This window comes from Fopius arisanus, unplaced genomic scaffold, assembly GCF_000806365.1.
Source record: "Fopius arisanus strain USDA-PBARC FA_bdor unplaced genomic scaffold, ASM80636v1 scaffold00028, whole genome shotgun sequence".
Classification (NCBI taxonomy): Eukaryota; Metazoa; Arthropoda; class Insecta; order Hymenoptera; family Braconidae; genus Fopius; species Fopius arisanus.
The window spans coordinates 785,228-805,995 of NW_011887767.1; the positions used below are offsets into that span (position 1 = coordinate 785,228).

Here is a 20,768-nt window from a genome sequence, read left to right on the forward strand (position 1 = left end):
ATAGAACATTAAACATTCATTAATCAGTTTATTCATTGAGAATTGATTGATGTAAACTTGAAAAATATTTCGATATTCATTGCGTCATTTATGAAGTAAAAAAATTATAATTTTATAAAAAGATGACAAAAAAAGAAGATAATTTCAAAATTTTTTTATTGCAATCGCGAAAATTTGAATTCAAAAAGTAGAGAATTCTGGAGAAAATCCTTGATGCTCAATTTTTTTCTGGATTTGAGTGTCAGCCAATTTTTTTTCAGGGTTACCTTTTCGATTTTTTTCTCATCTTCGAGGATTGTTCTGTCAATTTGAATTCCAATCATCGAATTTTCAAGTTTAGAATGAAAAATTCGATTTTGAGGTCTGAGGAAATGACATATATAAACCCAGCGATCTACGTAGAGCCAAGGAAAAATAATGATCGAAAATATAAGCGTGAGATCGTTTGCGAAACTAGTGGAGATGGTGCGGAATTGTCTGTGGGTTTACCGAGGTTTTCCCTGGGGGGTAGTCCCCAGGTGTTGAACGCCTGTCGGTCGCAGTCAGCAATGTCATCGATAACTCCATCCCTGTCGTCGATGAGCCAGACCAGGTCGAGGGTCGAGCGTCGCTGTGTGATTGACGAGGGGAGGAACGAGGGTGCGGAGAATTCAGAGCCGATCCAAAGGTTCGAAGTCATTTTATTTAGCAATCAACGAATGATTTCACTCATATCTTCTCCCTAGATGATAGTAAGAGTTTCATCCCTGGAAAAAATTAAAAAATGAAAGAAATGGGGTGGAAACACCCCATGTCCCATGGGTCTGATCTAAAATTTTAGGGGAAGGAAATTGACTTCTTTCTAATCTTTTCTAATTCGCATTTTCTCTCAATTAACCGCCGACTTTACATACATTTATATTCATATATTGAAGGGTGTTCTACACCCGTATATATAGACAAAATTAACAGAATAAATTAATAGAAAAAATATAACATTTTTGCGTTTTATCATTATTTAATGACTCACAAAGCTTCCAGGTGGTGCGAACATTCTTCTCCTTTTCCCTAAATTTTCAAAAATAATCAAAAAACTGTAGAGAAAATGCATGAAAATAATCGCACCATCACAAAACCTCCTGAGCCATTAAATAATGGCAAAACGTAAGAACGTTATATTTTTTTATATCAATCCCATCGATAATTTGCCAAAAACAAAATTAAAACGTGAATTTTCGCTATGAATAGAATATTATCAGACAATTACAATTACAAGATGGAACTGACACTGCTCGAGGATCTTCAGCCAGTGAATTACGTGCGATTGTTTATAACTTTTTTGTGCTTTACATACGTACTTATTTATAAATATGTATTTTTCCTATAGCTTCGATGCCAGAGTTTTTACATATTATTTGGTGCGATGAAAATAAGACATAAATAATGGGAATAATTAATTTTTCTTGAATTTCTATCTCATGTTTTCCTTTCTTCCTCAGATACACTGTAAATGGCGAGAGGGTGCAGATATCAGCGTCTCTCTCGAGTCTCTCATCTCGTGATCACTCGACAGTGTCTCTCCCACGACAGCTGGCCCACGAGGAGTGGGTCCAGAAGAAGAAACTCGAGTCCCAACGTCTCAAGAGAGAATCCGAGAGACTCCAATCGGAGCGAAAAGCTGAGGAGGAGAAGAACCTCCGGGAACAGGAGGAACGCGAGCGCAGGGAGCACGAGAATTTCTTGTTATGGACCAGGAGGAAAAATCAGGAGGAAGCCAGGAGGCGGAAATTGATGGATAAGGAACGCGAGCTGACCGAGAAGCTGAAGGAAATCGAGGAGAAAGCTGCGGTTGGCAAGGAGTTGTGCCTCCTGCAGTGGTCCCTCAATAAAAATAAAGTCCAGAGGGGTAGATAAATCCTGGAAATTTACAATAAAAATTCCATCCCCTAATTCCATTTCAGTCTCAAATTTTATGATTGAATACAATCAATAGTATATATAGCTATTTATTAATTATGAATCGCATTAAAGTTTCATTTTTTCACATCAATCCCATCAATAATTTGCAAAAAATTAAATAAAAAAACGTGAATTTTGACTATATATGTGTGTGGAACATCGATAAATAATTCCAAAAATTGTCTTGCAGTTCAAAAAGAGGAACAAGAGCGCAAGTTGATTCAACTTGAGGAAGAGAAAAAGAGAAGAATGCAGGAGAGTGTGAAAGCCTTCGATGAATGGCGGGAGAAATCAAAGAACACACCGAGACCTGCCACCCAGGGACTGCTGGGTTAGTAATTTATTTCACCTCGTGAATTCCCTCAATTAATTAAATTCCACTCTTCAGCTCATCAAAAAGCCAAGCCCGCATACGTCAACCCCATCCCCTGGATTGGAGAGGAAACAACTCATGAAATATCCAGGAATACGCGACAAGACATTCCTAAATCTACTGGAGTTATCAGGAACCCAAGGAACGCACGATATTTTTCCAATCAATAAAGGAGAATTGATTGATCTCATTTGAGAGAAAAATATGCCATTTATTTCGTCATACATCGAACAATTGATCCATTCATTTCACCAGGGTCTTCTCCTCCTCTTGGAGTCTCTGTATGTCGGATTTATTCATAAAGTAGTAGGTCGGCTGCCTCGATTTCTAGAAAAATTGATAGTAACATTGAAACTAGAGACAAACTGGGACTCCATGCATTACTCACCAGGTCTTTTTGTACTCGTTTGGCGCCTGCTTTTATAAGAATACCACTTATTTCTTCGACCCCGTGAACTCCCATGGCGTAATGGAGGGCAGTTCTGTTCAACTGATGATTAAAATTACTCATTACTCTACATGAATGGGAAATAAATTCAAGGCCTCCGAGTAAAAAACCACTGCAATGCCCAGAGAATTTTGCGATGAGACTTTTCAGCCGACGAATGAGGAAAATGTCTGAAGGATGAGTTAAAATAAATGTTCATTTCAGAGGAACAGGACGAAACTACCTGAGGATGATATAAAGGCGAGAAATAATTTTAATAATTATTTAGAAATGCGAGGTGGGAGCGCTGCCATTTTAGTTTAATACCCCCTAGATCTTGTGGCAAGTTTCTAAGATGGCGGTGCCAAGACGTCGTAATTTAACGAAATTATTCCAATTATTTATCCTTTTTTTGACTGAGAATGTCTGGAGCAAATTTTTCTTCACATTACAGTAATGTTTTGATGCTGTGGCCTCTCAAGAATGTAGGAGATCTGTTTTCAATTGCAAAACTCATTGCAGAATTCAAAATCTATTGTGAATATTTATAAAGTATTTTCTGGAATTTTTGGAGAATTATCCATCGAATTCACTAAATACTTCTATAAAATGTCATTATATGGTTCGATCATTCCATTTTAAATGGAAAATTTCAGAAATTCAATAGAGAATTCTCAATCAATTGAATTCCCCTGGGTTTTTACATCTCCTACATTCTCCGAAAAATTCCACAATCTATTTACATTATCTCCAATGCGCAGTGTCTCAGGGTAAGTATTGGCGAGGTATCGAACAATATCAATATGTTCGCAGAGGACTGCGATGTGCATGGAACACCGGCCAACTGTATTTTTTCCAACCGCCAGGAGAGTCCCTCCACCTCCGTACCTCGAGAGGATTTCCTTCGTGGCATTGAGATCACCACCACGAATGGCCCGATGGACCTCTTCCCTCTGGCCCTGAGGAAAAATCATCATCATTAGAAAGAATTCAGCTCATCCTCCATATTTTCGATGAAATCCACGATCCGAATAGGCTTGCTCAATATAGTATTTGTATTTGCATTCGTTCGCTCGTGATCTTCCCCACATAAATTTAATTGATGATCGATATTAATCGATTTATCTCATTCGACGTTGGATGACATTAATTGATATTATTTGATAACAGGTGATACTAAATGGCAGTAATTACTAGTTGATAATTAATAATAAAATCAAGAGATTTCCTAATTCCACACACAGAAAAACTTGAAGGTAATGAATGTCTAACAAGTTATTACCGATCTCAATGGCGGAGTGGTAATTACGATAAGTGAATTTTTTTCAAGGCCAGTTTTTAGCCAATATCTCAGAATCGAAGGGACATTGGCGATTTTTTATATCAACATTTCTTAGAGAAAAGGATGAGAGCTACAAAAAAGGTATTTATGAAAAAATCGCAATCTTCCTTTAATTTCGAGATATTGGCTAATAATGGTTGAGAAAAAAATGCACTTATCTACTTAGCGCTTCGCTGCAGATATCTTCTCCCTTTTCATGTTTTTTTGGAAAGTACTGGGAAATCCTGAATCAGATTGACGTGAAAGAATATTTATTTTTAGGTTTTATAATTATTCAATGACTCACAAAATTTTAAAGTCTGTTTTGTTAAATTATTAATAAAATTTTGTGAATTTTCGCAAAAATTTATTGAGACGCAGGAAAATTCTTCCACGATTATAGAACTTTGTGAGATACTAAATGATAATTAAACTTAAATCGCTATATTTTCACACCAATTTTATCAAGTGTTTCTCAGAAATTTGTGAAAAAAAAGAAAAAAAGAAGACACCGGTAATAACTCGTTAAGTTTTCCTGTGTGCACAAAAGAGGAAAGTATCGTACTATGTAAGTCGGAATTCCTTGGAGGAATTGAATGGTAGCTTCATGATTTCGTTCTGCTGTGATATCCACGACGTTGACACCTCCATCCTCAGTGTCCAGGATGTGGTCGTAGCCCTCGAGAAGGAGTTCAACGAGTTTTTCAGTTTCTCCTCTGGCTGCCAAATAAACCACATAACGATCGATATCTGCGACGTTCTCCTGGAAGTTCGACTCCTCCGCTACGTCACGAGCTGTTCGATAGAGCTCGTCTCTGTACCCCAGGTTGATCTGGGTCTCCTGGAGGATGTGGAAGAGCCCGTCCTTCGGTCGGGTGCGGACACACGCGAAGTGCAACATACTTTGTCCGTGCTCGTCCTGGAGACGACGCAAGAGAAAAAATTCGATACATCACAAAAATCGTGAGGAGAAATCACTTTACTGAATTTATAGCGAGTATTTTTATTGGTGCGCGGGGTTTACCCGATTAGCAGGGGAAAATGCTGATTCTGGAACGTCCGAGGCTGGACTTCTCAGGTAACTCTCGTCATCCGGAGTGTTATGAGGATCTTCCATTGGTGTACTGCTGCTGTCCAGGTCTATCTCCTCCTCCGGTCGATCAGGGACGATTAAAATATCAGATTTCTGAAAAAAAAAATAGTTCTTTTGATTGCTTTGGAAATCAATTCCTCGACTGAGTAACATGTAAATCTATTTTTCATTTATTAATAATATTAAAATAATAATATTTTATTTTTTGCAGAATTGATAATGTGAATCAATTCCGTATATCTTCAGAATTTGAAATAACTCGAAACGAAAATATATGAAACACATTTTGTATTTTCTATATATTTTATTTTATCAATTTTATTAATTTGAAGGGTTTGGAATATTTTGAATTACTTGCGCTGAATTAATTTGGTATTATTACTTTTTGTGTAAAAGTAATTAGTTTTTTTCCAGTCCGGCGAGAAATCAATTCAATCATTTCAATTCAATTCAGTTTAATTCATTCAATTAATCAATCAATTGCATCAAGTTGAAGGATTTTGAATATTTTAAATTATTTATTGAATTAATTTTGTATTGTCACATAAATTTGAGTAAAAATGATTAGTTTTTTCATTCCGGTGAGAAATAAATTCAATCAATGAATTCAATTCATTTTATTGTAAACAGTTTTAAATGACTTGCTGAATTAATTTATTGTTAATTATTGTCACATAAATTTGGGCGAAAGTAATGAGTCTTTTGCGTCCAGCGAGAGCTGTGCAAAAATATAAGGTATAATTTGATATTACCGAGAAGTTCTCACGCGACCAATGAATAATTGCGTACCTGAATCGAAGCGCCAGATTTATTCCTAGCAAAATTGTATAAATAAGTGGCAAGGTAAGTCAAAGGATCCTTCGGTCGACTCTGGGCGACTTTAGCGAGGCCTTTTATCAAGGGATCCCCAACAGCTGCAATAATTTCCATGAGAAAAAAAAAATCAATTCACTTGGTACTTAAGAATTAATTGCATTGCAGTATACTCACACGACGCGAGGTAACGTCCCTCCTCCTCCCTGAATATCGGAGTTTCCATGTTCGAGTGCTCTAGAAATGAAGCAATTGGACAAGTACCTTTAGTCTCCATATTTCAAGATTCAATTAACCATTAATTGCATCGATTCACTACATCGCCAAGCGAACAAATGGCGTTGTTATGAGAAGTAATGAGGAATAAATGACAATCATGAAAAGACTACAAAAAACAGAACGAACTCCAATCGGTGCAGCCAGAGAAATTTCAAACGTACGATAAAGCGTGATGTTATGGTAATATCCTTCATTATTTGAATAATTGGGTAATTACAATACACAATCGATTATTTTTTATCGAGGTGACGTGATTAATCCAAAAATATGAAGAACAGTCTATTTTATTCTAATGATTTTTCTCTTTATTCTCCTCCACAAGAAAGAAAAACCGGTCAAAGAATTGATTGACTATTTGATAAAACGGTGTAATTAATAAATATTAACGAATTTATTAAGAGTCATATCGATTTCTTCATAATCTCCTTCGAATCACACCACCTTCTCTAATTTGGAAAGATATGTGCCCCGTTTTTTTTTTCATGCGAAAACATTGACTTGTGCAAAAACATTGAACTAAAAATGATTATCTAGACTGAGTTGCATATTGTCCTTCAGTTAATAAATTTTAGTCATCGAAAGCTCAATGATTGTTCAATAAGTATCGGTTATCAATTTCCGTGTCCATAAACGGTTTGATGACTCCACAGAATGAATCCACTGATGGAAAAACACAGATAACATGGTCAAAGCATCTGCCTATGTATTAAATTGACATGATTTACTAACCCAGACACATGCAGTCCCCTCGAGGCAGCCTGACCCTCTCGTTTATTTATTTATTTATAAGTGTTGAGCCACTCGTTACTCATTATTTCATCAACAATATATCACGACGCGCCACAAACGAAACCGTCGAGAAAATAAAACGCTCACACATCTTTCCAACATTATCAACAATACAACATTGCTACAACATATTAATCTCATAAATCCATAAACAATACATTGGTATTTATCACAGTAATATCATAAGCGTAAGTCATTGAGCTCGATGTAATCCCCACAGAACATCAACTCACTAAATCGTTAATTACGGAATACAAAATTTAACAAAGAACTCAACGAAGACATAAAACAACAGAACAGGGACCAGTGGAAAATCAGCCTTGGAAAATGGAGTTCTTTCGTTTTTTGAATATCCCAGTGACCAACGTAGCAATCTTCAACGAATTAGTAAGAACCATTTCCTTCTCGAGAGAGAGAATACTCCGAATGGCGCGAATGAAGTCCTGAAGGGTCTGCAATTCGGTGATAGTGAGGCACTGAAGATTGCTAATTTTGAAAATATCGCTGCGCATTGTTTCCGTTGCCCTGAGTCCCCGGGTAATGCACATCTCCTTGAGATTGTCCGAGGTCCTGGAGAGTCCCGGTAATTTAATGGTGCAACAGAATCTCATGGTATTTCCAATGGAGGCAGGTCTTGCGCTGAGAAAACCTAGTTTCGGGTGTCTCTTGAAGACCATACGCCTGTCAAAAATCGAGAGAACCCTGGCAATCCTGACGTAAGCCTTGCCAATCATACCAGGATGAGAGTCATGGCTTCTGACGATGATCCTTATGTGATCCTGGACATTCACCCAGACAGCGATATCGCCAGCAGATGCCACGTAAACTCCACGTCCATATGGCCAGTGTTTTCCATGAAGTCTCTTCTCATCACTCTGCTCTGTCTCGAGAATGGGCCCAAGGAGTCCTGCACCCTCCAGTCGCACCCTGATGTCACTGGGCCTCTCCAGGATCTCATTCAACGTGTAATAAGTGCCTGCCTCGTCCTCGGATGAACCCTCCGCCAGGACAATCGCCACTTCCGGTGACATGAGAACACCAGTGATCCTCTTCTCAGTTTCCTCCAGTTGATTTATCGTCAATGTCAACGGCAGTGTAAAACTCTCAAGATTTCTGCATGCATCGATGGTCGTCAGCTGGACATATTTACCGGAAGGATCAATCGTCGACGTCAACACCGTCGACATCACCTCCTCGACGGTCTCATAATCGTTGCTGTTGTTGGCATCTGTGAAGAAACAGGAGAGGGGCTGATCTGGAAGATCTCCAGTTGCTGTTACACAATGGAGATTTCTGATAAATGGATCAAACAATTCAGCGAATACGATATAGCTCTCGTAATCCGGAGCTACAATAACTGTATCAAAATCATCATCGATATCTGTGATGCTAGAGCGATGGCTACTGGCACTTGTGTAGCTTATATGCTTGGGATTGTTGATGCTATATTTTTTAACAGACGGCCAAATAATGTCAAAGAGATTGTGGTCCATGCGTGTCACACGGTGCTTTATTTGGTCAAATATCGGACGTTTTAGGCAACGACCCAGAATTGTACCGGCGCTTGATGATCCTGAGTTTATCACTGAGTTTCTTCTTGTTGGCACTAGCAGGCGGAAGCAACGCTCTAGGGTCGAAAGGATGTCCGCTTCCGTTACGTCACGACGGGCTGAGTATACGTCCCCTTCACCCACTGCTCTCGGCACCAAAATTAGTCAATTATCATTACAGCGTTTCGCTAATTCACGAGGTCATTACCAGAATTTCAGGAATGAGAATGAGACAATGTTGAACAAGCGTGATTTTTGTGGTGTGCTCAAGATTTGTTAGATTAGTCGTCAGTGTAGACACGCAGGAAAAGTCAACAATTCAGGGACCAAGTGGAAAACTAAAATAAAATCACCGAAATCCACTGATATTTCCAGGGATATCTTCTAAACAGAGGGAGATAGAGGAATTTAGTAAGGAACGTTTTTGCAGTTCTCAGTTAGTTCTATAAAAAAGGTCATTACAAAAATTGTCGTATCTTTATTAGATTCCGGGATTTTCGATGAAAACCGGGAAAGTGAGAAATTTGAATTGAATCGATTACCGGTTCGTTAATAAATTGAAAAACCCAGCCAATTATTTATGCAATATTATTATGCAAATTTATGATGTAATTTTGTTAAGAGATATATAATAGAATAAAGTTAAGTAAGAATTTCAATAAAGATTCAATCGTCTGGTTTTAAACAAAAATCGTAAGGTTTTTATGGATTATATTTGCGCGTGTTGATTTCTCGGAGAAAAATTTCTGAATTCAGTGATGAGTAGAGAAAATAAACGTAAATAAAACAAAGGCCAACTTAAAAGTTGATAACAGGTGAATTTATTATCCCACACCGACGTAACAATGGATTTACAAAATAAGAGGTAACATTGAGGAAAAGTCTGAAGCAATTAGGTTCTTGAAGGACAACTGCTGATTCATACAGTAGGGTGCAGTCAGAAAAGTTTTTTCAGTGTTTTAATGAGTGGTAGATTGAAACTTGAGGATTTTCTACCTTTGTCCGTGAGCATTTCGTCGGCGAGCTCTTCACGAGCTCCGAAATCCCGGAGCAATTGTTTGTGGGAGAGATCGGTCTGGTTTTCCTTGTAAAAATCGGCTTTCTGGCCGAACTGATGGACAGACTCAATGTTAAAGAGGATTGTATAAAAACTGACTCGAAGTAGCTCTAGTGTAAGATTTTTATTTTTTTTTATTAAAAATGTTTCAATTACCGATTTTTCTCTCGTTTTCTGATAAATTGTTGATCGGATTTTATAATTATCCAGTAACTCCCAATGTAATTACGCAGTAATTTTCCTGTGTTTCTTCTAGACTTCAAGAATTTATAAAACTTTTAAACGATGACTGGAAAATTATTGTTCATTTAAGTTGAAAATGCAATTACAAGTGCGGATGTTTGTTCTGTAGTATATTTCGCCACTAGGCCGGTAAGAACTTTCCCGGCGATCGTGACTTTATAGTCCGAGGCAAAGCTAAGGAATGTAACCACAATCCTCAGGATTAGTATATTTCGTAACAAGTGCGGAAAACTCTCCTCCACATTGTAAAGAAAAATATTGTTCGCAACTCGTGCAGAAAGTGATTTTTGTCACGTGGGATTCGCCTTCGGCTCGTGCTATAAACCGCCGACAGGTTAATCACTTTTTCGCACTTGGTAGGAAATATACTATTGTCATTCAGTCCGTCGGCAGGGTTTTACGACCGCGCAGCGATCGCGAAACTTTTTGACAACTTTCATACAGTTCTTTTATACATTTGTGTTTTTTATTTTATTTTTTAAATATTGTCAGTCGAATAATAATGAATTAACGAATTAACGAATCAACGCTTTAATGTACAGTCTAGATAGAAAGTATTTGGTATTGGAGGACGGAGTAATCATCGCACGCTCCCAAATCTTTCCGAGTCATGAAATAATTATAAACTATAGAAAACGGTACATTTTCTCGGATTAACAATTTCGATCAACAATTTCGATCAACAATTTGTCAGAAAGCTCAAAAAGCCAATAATTTCGACGACAAGCGAATAGAACATTAAATCCGGATCTTTAAACATTTTTCAGCGAGTTCAGGATTTTTTATTTTAATTTTCAATGTTTAAATTTTCATCTCTGAATTGATAGTTAGGGTAGAGCTACTTTGAGGACTCAACTACTTAGAGTACTCACGTTATCTAGGATCAGAGGATTGGCTCCCAGATGCAGCAGCAGATTGTAGTAATGACCATTATCTGCTAAGGTTGCAGCATAATGGAGAGGAGTCCGACCGTCCACATCCACTGCATGCGTCGTCTCCGGGAACCTTCCAGCTAGGTACCTGGAAATGAAAAAATAAAATTCATGTCGATTTCACTCAAAAATTCATGCCGCCTGATGAACTTTAAAGTTCACTGCGATCGATTTCCCTTGAAATCAATAAAATTCTTTTACTTTAAAGCCTAAAGGGTAGAAAAATCAACAGAAAAAGCTGACAACAGAAAAGCTAAAAATCGTCGAGAATTCGCGTTTAAATGTCCTTCATCTTCTGGATTTAAAGAGCGATTTTTCCCTCCAGAATTTTTACTATTAAACATAAATTCGTGAATATCGATTCCATTATTCGTTTTTCAAACGATTTTCCTTTCTACAACTCGAGTTCACCATAAAATAGAATTTTTCCGAAATCTCCAGTCATTTAGATGAACTTAAAATGATTGAAATAATTTATCCAGAAGTGTTCAACCGACCTTATAACAGACGTATGTCCAAAAACAACGGCAACATGAAGTGGTGTAGCTCCATGTGGGGAAGCGCCATCCCTGGCGATGGCAAATTTGCGTCGATCCAAGGCATTCTGAAGATCCCTGAGATTGCCCTCTCTGGCAGCAATATGAACAGCATGAATTTTCCCCTGAAAATGTCACGATGAGAGCGAAACGCCAAAGCGAACCAATATAAAATAAAACTAAAAATGATAATTGATCCGTACAATGTATGACGGTACGTTATCAATGAACGCCTGAAGCTCAGGATTCGAGGATTGCCTATTGACCAATCGTCTGCCCTCGCCATTGAGTACAACCGAAGCAAGTTGCTCCATATTACCATTCACCAGTAGATGATCAATCTCTGGATCCTCAATGATGTCGACATCGTTAAAATCCCCCTCGATCTCTTCTTCATGCTCACCAGCGATAACCTGGGCACAATCGGATGGTATTGGTAATGGGAAAATGCGCATGAACGACGAAACGATATAAGAAAAAAATAAGCGATCAATATGAAAGTGAGAAGAGAGAGATAGAGAGAGAGAGAGAGATAAAAAAAAACGGATGGGTGTTAATCATACTCGGCAATCTTTTCTAAATGTGAATATTATCGATCGTGTGTGCTCGCGTGGTCACGTGAAAAAAAGGAAAATAAAAAACCTGAACGATTAAAATAACGATATGAATATGACGAGCTGATGCTATTTGTATGACGAGCCAATGTGGAGTAGGGTATGCTCTTCGGGAATCCCATTTTAACAGATAATACGGTTTTCGTACACGTTTTTTTATTGCTATAAGTTATTTAATTCTCATTGTCATTATCATCAATCTCATAACTTTGGTTCAATAGGACAAGTCGGGGTTTATTTTTTTACGGGGTGCATGTTGCTCGCACCTGATCGTCCTCGACTCGAGACTCGTCAACACCGGAATCACCAGTGCTACGCTCGTTTTTCTCATCGTCTTGGTTCTCCTCGTCGATGGGTTCAATATTACCGCTGTCTGCGTCTTCTGGTTTTTCTTCATCCTCATCTCCTGGCTCTGCGTCAGCTTCTTCAACGTCAGCGTCATCATCAGCTGCTGGTTCTTCTTCTTCAGCTACAGCCTCTTCCTCTTCTCCTTCAGCAGGAGCTTCTTCTTCTGCCTCAGCAGCAGTTTCTTCATCTTCTCCTTCGGCAGGAGCTTCTCCTTCTTCATCAGCTGCAGCTGCTTCTTCTTCACCTTCAGCTGCAGCTTCTTCCGCCTCTCCTTCAGCTGCGGGTTCTTCATCATCTCCTTCAGCAGGGGCTTCCTCTTCTCCTTCAGCTGGAGCTTCTTCCTCTTCTTCATCAGCAGGGGCTTCTTCCTCTTCTCCACCGGCTCCAGCTTCTTCCTCTTCACCCTCATCATTATCATCGTTCTCCGGCTGCTCTTCCTGCTCTACCAAATCATCCTTTAATCCCTCCTCGTCAGTCATCTGAAATAGGTAACTCTCTCCACCCTCTGCGAGTACTCTAACACGAAGACAGACATATTCACGCCAAAATACAGAACAAACGATGAATGAAGTTAAACGCAATCAGAGCAACCCCAAATGATAATTTAAAATTTTGACAAATACCAGAGAATGAGCAAGCCTGACACACACTGACACAACACCCTTGGCCTCATCTAAATCTATTCTTTCGGATGAATTTCAATCGTACCCCAAAGACATTCTCTGAGCTTGCTGCGCTCTTCAGGGCGCTCTCAGCACTGCCGAATGCACTGTCCACATCCACTTGGGTGTCGATTTTCTTCAGGGATCGCAGGGACATCCCATCGCTGTCCAGGATCCGCCAATCCCAGTGCTTCGGGTACTTTGTTCCTGATACTCTTGGCGCCTCTGGAATCACCACCAGGTTCGACAGGTCTATGTCACCCGGACGATTCTTGTAGAAAGCTGCTGCTTTGTTTCTCTGGGAATTTTTAAAATAATATCACCCTTGCTCCATCCATTCAAGCCGATAAGATCAATTTATTTTGGGAGAAACTATTTCGCTCCAGGATTTTGGGACAAAATCTATCAAATTGGGATAATTAATCAATTAATAATCCTTCGTGCACCCGCAGAATTGAATTTAATCTAGAAAATCTGAGAAATATTGGGGCAATTTTTCCTTTTCAGTCACACTTTCATCACTTACATTATCCAGTTTACTCTCGTCAGCTCCATATTCTGCTAGGAGTTCGTACATAGCTCCACCATCCCGAACAGCTGCCCCATAATGCAGAGGAGTTTTACCATCATTGTCCTGAGCAAGAGCTGCAGCTGGATATCTCTCCAGAATTTCACGCGCAATGTCCATGTACCCGAGACCTGCGGCCTGTCAACAAAATTTTTCTTGATTCTTGGAGGTGATAATGGAGATGCTGAAGACTCCAGGTAATTTGTACCTTATGGAGAACATTCAGACCGTTCATATCTTTGCTGCAGAGAATCACTGGAGATACTGGGTCTGCTATCTTCTCCAGGAAACCCTCGACATCGTTCTTCACCACGCCGTTGTGGATTTGCTTTATCGTACCCTGAAAATAATTTTCTTCTAGCATTTCTTTCTACAGAATTCATGAAAGAATTCATGAAAGAATTCATGAAAGAATTCATAGATTCGCCGAGAACGTGCCCTTCCATTTTTAGATTGAGATTTCATTTTCTTTTATTATTAAAAAAAATAATTCCATCCGTTTTTTGCCACTATTTTTATTGGAAATTACGAAACTATATTAATCGTTTTTATAAAAAATTTTTGACAGGAAAAATCGATAGATCCTTTCTTCTAGTTATTTTATTCTATTAAATTAAAAAAAAGAGTTGATAGATGCAGTCATTTTTAAATAGAAAAGTATGGATTCAGATTAAATGGTTGCCGTGAATTTTTGTTACCATGATAAAAGGTGTAGCTTCCAGAAACCTCCGAACGCGTGGATTATTACTGATCTCACATTTCAGCTTCGATCCGTGACCTTCCCAGAGTACTTGCTGCAATTTCGCAATATCACGATTGTGAATCCATATTCTTATATTCGACGGCTTGAAGTCTAAACCTGGTGAGCAAATTCGAAGAATTATCAATCACTAATCAATGGAGTAGCAATAATGACCAGTAGCATTTTATTAATTCGACTTAAACTCGACACGAACATCAAGTGAAACTCATAATTCTCGAATTCATGTAAACGATAGCGTGCACATTCGAATGAATATTTAAAACCCAACCAGTGGTAATCAGTTATTCATTTATGAATTTCAATTGTTTCCTCATTTAACGACGGGCACTGGCGAAATTACAATCGGAAAACTGCAAAATACAGGTGTAATTTACTCAAGAAGAACTAGAGTTTATCTGGAATAAAAAAAAATGAAGGGAAAAAAAAATAATGCCCTTCGGACCGGATGGATTTGCCCTCAACAGTTCGTCGAATTATCGAACGACGCAACTTACAGCTCATAAAAAATTTCCAGGGTATTGATTTGGTTTTTGTACTTAGGGGTCAGCGGAAAACGTGTTTCTAGGTGTTTACCTAAGCCTATAAGTCTTGAACCTATAAGTTTGAGTCGATTTTAATGCTAACTGTGAACATTTACGAAGGACAAACTTCCGCTGAGGTCAATTATTAGGGCTTTTAATTCTTGAGGGCCCCTTTTCGCCGAAGGGGTGACATTAAATTTAGTCACTTGTGAATTTTTTATGGGAAAGCCTAGGGTATTCCCTAAGAGACTATTTCAATTCTATTCATTTCGTTTAACATCTTTTCTAATTTACTCATTTATAATTCTCTGGCAATTCTACCGCCAATTTTTTCTATAAAATCGCGGACCTATGATTTTTTTTTTTTCGTTTTTAAAAATGAAATAGTCACAAAATTATGGACTTTAACGATATAATCGATAAATGTCTAAAAATATTGAATTTTCTAGGGAATTGTATTTAGATTTGATTAATTCCACTTTCTGCAGTGCAATGATTTTTTTATTCATGAAAAATTATTTACTGTAGAAACAGATTGATTAGGAATTTCTATTCGATTTCGATTAATCAAATTTTTCTGCAAATATTGAAATTTATTCTGTAAAAATTCCAGTGTGGGAATTTTCGATATTTCAGAAAGGAAAGGAAAGAAAAATTCAGGAATATCAGCCGAGGAAAATCCGGCAATTTTCAAATCGTAAAACGCAGGAGAAAGAGAAAAGGGAGGAGAAGAGGAAATCTAAATTTGATTTTGATATTAAATGCCGATTAAAGTCCGGAAAAGGGTCAGTAAAAAGGAATGAAGGAAGAAGGAATAGAATGGCAATTAGAGAATTTCCCTGGAAAATCTGAGAAAAATCAAACTCACTCTCGTTTTTCGCAGTATTCGGTTTAGTGGCCATGGCTTCAGCGTCAGGTAATTCAATTTGGGATGCGTGTTCTAGATAATAAGCCGCAGGATTTCCACGTTTATCGGAAACACTGGCGTCACAGCCACCCTCGATTAATAAATCCCAGATTGATTCTGGATCCTTGCAGGCGACGCAGAAGTGCAGGGCAGTCCTTCCCTCCTTGACATAAAAAAAAGATTCGATGAGTGGGAGGTTAATTGACCCCTGTGATATTTATCTGGGGGATTTCTCCGGGGAATTATTCTGGTGTCCTTTCCGGGGGATATCCAGTCTTCGAACTGGCAATCTTTCACCCTCGTACTTTCCAATTCACCCCCGCCGCCGGTGAAAATAGTTGGAAGCATTCTGTTAGATAGCCATCAAACACGGAAGCGGTTTTTGGTATAGAAAAGAGAACAGGTGGTCATATCGGATGATTATGGACGCGCACGCGATCACAAATCGTTCGGAAAATCCTATTTTCATAAATTTTTTTAACACTGTCAGTTGAGGGAATGATTTTCACCAATTTGTTAGGAAGATAAATATTTATTCCATATCTGGAATAAGAAAACTCGTTTTTTGGTTTTCTCTCGTTTTATAGGAAAATTCCTGATGACACTAGATGTTAGGTAGATAATTGTCAATGTGGATTATATTTTGGAAGGGAAAATGAGGAAAATTAGTCTTTCCGAAATTTGATCGAATACAAATTATCCAACTCTTGAGGAAGTGGATTGATTTTCGAGTGGATCTAGTGGATCTAGTGGATTTTTTTCACAGAAAATGTGGAGCCAAATTTTTTTTGCATTTCCAAACTTCTTGATCCTGATAATAAAATTTGGAAAAATGGTGTGTAAAAAATTTAGGGAGCATCCCGAAGAAATGAAATCCTCCAGGAATTCAAAATTTCAAAAAGTTGCGAAAATTCCCCAATTTTTACGAGTGATTAATTTATCCAGAACAAATTACTCATCGACTCTCGTTGGAAGTCACAATTTTTCCGTTCGTTTTTCCTGTGAATTTTTACTGAATTCTCTCTGAGGTGTCTCCTGGACCTGGACAATCTAAAAATAAATATTACCCGATCTTTCTGGACAGCAGTATTCGGATAGTTATCGAGTAGCCACTCAACAACATCCTGGTGATCATGATAAACAGCTTTGTGAAGAAGTGGAATTCCCGCGGCGTCTTTAGCGATAGCAAGTTTCTTTTTTGGTTCATCAGCTATAACTTTCTGGAGATCTGCCAAGGCACCCCTGGTAACTGCCTCATGGGCTTGACTAATTTTCGACTGCATAGAACAAGTCGTTAGAACCAATCGATCTAATTATCTTGGGCGATTGAAAATCTCACCAGGTATGTGGGAAGTCCCTTGAGGAAAACTCGTGTTCGAAGATCTGGCGAGTGTTCGTTCAATAGTCGCGAACCTTTACCCTCCAGCACGTAATGCTCAAGCTTTTCAAATTCTCCGCGTGTCAACCACGTTTTTATCATTGAAGCTGTCATTTTGCAAATCTGCCAAACGTGACGGTGACATCAAACGTGAAAACCAAAATTCATTAGCATGCATCACTCACTAAATAGATCACTTCGATCAAATTAACAATTTATATTAAACAGTGCGAAATAAAATCTCCTTCTCCCAATCACTAACTAAATTTTTCGATAAATACTATTTACGTTAAATTGATCTTCTTATTGTTAATGAAATTGCGAAAGTTCTTATCGAATAATTTTTTATTCGAGTGAATAATTTATTGAGATAAATAATAGAAAAATAATAGATTAAGATGAATGAATTGTTTTTTTTTTTATGGAAGAAACTATAAGTAACTATTTGTTGCAAAACGAAATTGTTATTGTTCAGGAACGAAAATTATTTCTATCAAATAAATTTAATCGGCAGAAATAATTTTTTTCTGTTTGCTGTAGGCATTAGGCATTCGGTATTATCCTAGGTCATGTATCGTCAGGTGTGTACACATTGGAGAATTAAATGAACATGCAAAACAATTTAACAAATACTGCAGAAATAATTATTTATATCGATTAAATATGCTTGAATCAAGTTAAAAAATCGCTGCATGAAATTTCCATTTAATTATCTTATCTCAAACCAGTTAACGACCACCAAATTCGGTTGATAAATAATTTTGCATGCCACTGCACGCATTCGAAGAATTTTGTTAATCCCCTGGGTCCTCCGAGAATTAGTCTGATAGTTTTTATTTTATTTATTTCCTCGTACGACAGAAATCGGTAAAGTCCCCGCTTTTGAAGAATTGCAAATAATCTGGTGAGCGATTGCATTATGCAAACAACTCCACATTATCAAGAACTGGTTTGATATAATAAATATTTCAATTGATTTCGTGAGTCATTGAGATAACACGGGTATGATAATGAGGAGTAATGACAACATGAGTAATTGAAGTCTTATTACTCCAATTTTTATTGGTATTCTACTATAATTCTATTGAAAAATTCCATAAATTTCATTTTACAAAAGAAAACTCTAAATACTAAACGACAAGTAAAATAAAAAATATAAATCCCTGAATTTTTCATTATCAAATAATTTAATAATCTTTCCCTGCAATTTCATTTTAAATATTAAAAAACATGATCTCCTCATCGGGGAAGAAGCCGGGAAATTCCTAATTTATTAAGAGCATAGACTGCAGTTATTTATAATAAAAATGAACATCAATGGATTATCAATAGATAATATAGAATATAATTGAGAAATGTGAATAGTTAGGGGTTTCATCCATTTGTTTAACTATTCAACCACAAACTGTGCCCCAGGGTGAGTAAATGGTGCAATGAAGAAGATCGAACTGGAGAAATACCTTGTTTGCCGATAATCGCTGGGAAATGGAGACATTCGATGAATAATATCGAGTGTGAAATAGCCGATTGGTATCGATCGCACACTCTCGATGAAGAGCGAAGAAGGGCCGGTGAAGGAATGGACAGGTACCAGGACAGACCCACCGACGCCACCTGCTTTCTCACACCCCTTTCCTCAAACTATATTCAATACATATACAACGCACCAACTAACTTTTGCAATGCTCACACCGGTTATTCTCACTTGTTCATTTCCCCGGAACTCCTAAAGTAAATATTAGAGGTATCGATTTCGTAATCGACGATTTTTTGAATTACACTGGAATGGATATTTGAATCCACAAACATTAAATATTCATTAGAGTTGTTCATCCCATAGTCGAACTTTTCGATCTCAACGTACATGGAAAAGTATACTTGATTCAAGTATACCTGAATATATTGTAAACTACTGAATATTGTTAATATTGTTGATTTTAGAACAGGGAAACATTGACTTGAGTCCAGATTATTTTAAATTGTTAATCTTGATATTTTTTTAATTCAAGAAAAAAGTATACTTTAATCGTGCATTTATTGTACATGATTCAAGTATGCCTGATGTACTTTAAACGAGTATATCAGTGTACTTGATTTTAGTACTTGAAATTATTGCATTGGATTTACACAATTTTTAATTTTTATTTCCATCTTGATAATTTTCGGAATTAGCCAGGGAAAAAGTATACTTCAATCATAAAGTTTCATACTTGATTCAAGTACACAGAATATAGTTTAAACTACTATATTAATATACTTGATTTAGTACTTGAAATAATTGACTTGAGTCTAGAGAATTTCCTATTGTGAATTTGAATAATTTTTTGACTAAACATGAAGAAAGTATACTTGAAGACTATTACACCCACAAGTATATTCCCATATAATTTTGAAATTGAACTTTGAGATCGAAAAGATTCTTACGATAACGATTTATTCGCAGTGGCACTTAATTGATTAATTAAGGCGAATAATTTTTTTCTTAATTAGCAATAGTTGAGGAACTATTCACTACACTATGATACTTGATGGTTGTCACGACCTTTGAGGACTGTAGTTGCAGAGTCACTGCAGCACCGGTGTTACACGTGGCCTAGTAGTCGTGTAGTTCGTTAATTATTCAAGATCCTGAACGGAAAACAACCTTTGCTGGGCACCCCTCAAATGTACGTTGAATTCTACATTGTAGTGCATGACATTTCCCGAGAGTCAAAGCCTCAGTAATTTCTCTATCTTCTTCCCCTTTTTTGCAACAAAAAACCACTGGACTTAGTCAACAATTGAGTCTCACCGCTGTTTTCTTAGACTTCTCTATCACACACCAACAGCAAAAAATAATAATTCATTCGTTTTTTTATTATTTAATAATTCATTTAACCTTTTTTAAGCTGGGAACATTTCTTTGCGTTTTTTATAAATTTTTGAAAATAATCACGAAACCAGAAAAACCACATGAAAATGTAATAATAATAAAAATTATAATAATATAATGTAATAATAATGAGAATGAGAATGATAATATATTTATGATAATACTGTTCTATTTTTGATAGAATAGAATGGAATAGAATTTAAGAAATATATTTAATATATATTCTTCCATTAATCCTATCTATCATTTGCCAGGCAAATTTAAAAAACATAAATTTTCACTGAAAGTGTGCACGTTCTTAAATTGTTCCGATATTCTTAATGAATTTAAATTAAAAAACTATAAACTCTTCGTTCCGGTTCAGTATTCCAACTATACAGCTTAATACTTGAAAAATAGTCATAAGTAGCTGAGGACAAGTCTAATTTTTTCTCGACCTAATTAATTATTTATTAATTGAACATCATAGAAAAGCCCTCATTTTCTCCGTTAACCCTGCGTTAAATTTCCCCGTTATTACCCCCAAAATATCCACGAATAGCACCGCCCACTTATTATACCTGCATTATTCTTGATGATCTATCCATTATTCGACCTCTCGACAAGTGCCACTGGACAAATCGAAGAAATAATTCATTGACCCCATTCCGTACACCGAAGTACAGCCTAAGGTCCGTCGAAGTATGTCACTTGATCATTATATTTGACCGAATCATCAATTATTTTCAGTTTCGTCATGCAGAAACAGCAGATAATTCTGTTTGTCAGCTGAAAATTCTTTTAA

The 20,768-nt window shown here is 37.1% G+C and overlaps 2 protein-coding genes across 8 annotated transcripts; one reads left to right on the forward strand and one right to left on the reverse strand.

The window, feature by feature from the left end:
* The first annotated feature begins 253 nt into the window (after positions 1–253).
* LOC105265191 (inner centromere protein) lies at positions 254–2,481 on the forward strand. The gene is made up of 4 exons (XM_011302572.1): positions 254–667; positions 1,479–1,885; positions 2,129–2,269; positions 2,327–2,481. Exons 1-4 carry the CDS (start codon positions 342–344, stop codon positions 2,479–2,481), a joined length of 1,029 nt encoding a protein of 342 aa, XP_011300874.1. The 5' UTR covers positions 254–341.
* A 39-nt stretch (positions 2,482–2,520) lies between these two features.
* On the reverse strand, positions 2,521–20,757 carry LOC105265193 (uncharacterized). Of its 7 annotated transcripts, XM_011302577.1 has the most exons (20): positions 18,573–19,330; positions 17,074–17,235; positions 16,802–17,011; positions 15,696–15,897; positions 14,242–14,402; positions 13,752–13,883; positions 13,502–13,681; positions 13,022–13,273; positions 12,232–12,792; positions 11,555–11,764; positions 11,313–11,476; positions 10,756–10,903; positions 9,580–9,694; positions 6,143–6,202; positions 5,942–6,066; positions 5,084–5,245; positions 4,625–4,978; positions 3,482–3,697; positions 2,700–2,801; positions 2,521–2,638 (listed from the first exon to the last, which is right to left on the reverse strand). In XM_011302577.1, exons 2-20 carry the CDS (start codon positions 17,224–17,226, stop codon positions 2,555–2,557), a joined length of 3,591 nt encoding a protein of 1,196 aa, XP_011300879.1. In that variant the 5' UTR covers positions 17,227–17,235; positions 18,573–19,330; the 3' UTR covers positions 2,521–2,554. The 7 variants fall into 7 exon arrangements, with proteins under 7 accessions (XP_011300879.1, XP_011300877.1, XP_011300876.1 ...); XM_011302575.1 differs by lacking the exons at positions 2,521–2,638; positions 2,700–2,801; positions 3,482–3,697; ... (2 more) ...; positions 5,942–6,066; positions 6,143–6,202 and adding exons at positions 6,980–8,726; positions 19,628–19,854; positions 20,545–20,757 and having other exon boundaries at positions 18,573–18,892; XM_011302574.1 differs by lacking the exons at positions 2,521–2,638; positions 2,700–2,801; positions 3,482–3,697; ... (2 more) ...; positions 5,942–6,066; positions 6,143–6,202 and adding exons at positions 6,980–8,726; positions 19,537–19,854; positions 20,545–20,757 and having other exon boundaries at positions 18,573–18,838.
* Between the last annotated feature and the right edge of the window lie 11 nt (positions 20,758–20,768).

What these genes read in the sequence shown, in the direction of transcription:
- LOC105265191 (XM_011302572.1), top strand. Translation starts at nt 342, where the DNA reads ATGAAAAATTCGATTTTGAGGTCTGAGGAAATGACATATATAAACCCA. An exon ending in AATTCAGAGCCGATCCAAAG is followed by an intron (nt 668 to 1,478) that starts GTTCGAAGTCAT and finishes TTTCTTCCTCAG; the next exon opens with ATACACTGTAAATGGCGAGA. An exon ending in TGCCACCCAGGGACTGCTGG is followed by an intron (nt 2,270 to 2,326) that starts GTTAGTAATTTA and finishes TCCACTCTTCAG; the next exon opens with CTCATCAAAAAGCCAAGCCC.
- LOC105265193 (XM_011302575.1), bottom strand. Translation starts at nt 17,226, where the DNA reads ATGACAGCTTCAATGATAAAAACGTGGTTGACACGCGGAGAATTTGAA. An exon ending in AGGGACTTCCCACATACCTG is followed by an intron (nt 17,012 to 17,073) that starts GTGAGATTTTCA and finishes TGTTCTATGCAG; the next exon opens with TCGAAAATTAGTCAAGCCCA. An exon ending in ATAACGTACCGTCATACATT is followed by an intron (nt 11,477 to 11,554) that starts GTACGGATCAAT and finishes TGACATTTTCAG; the next exon opens with GGGAAAATTCATGCTGTTCA.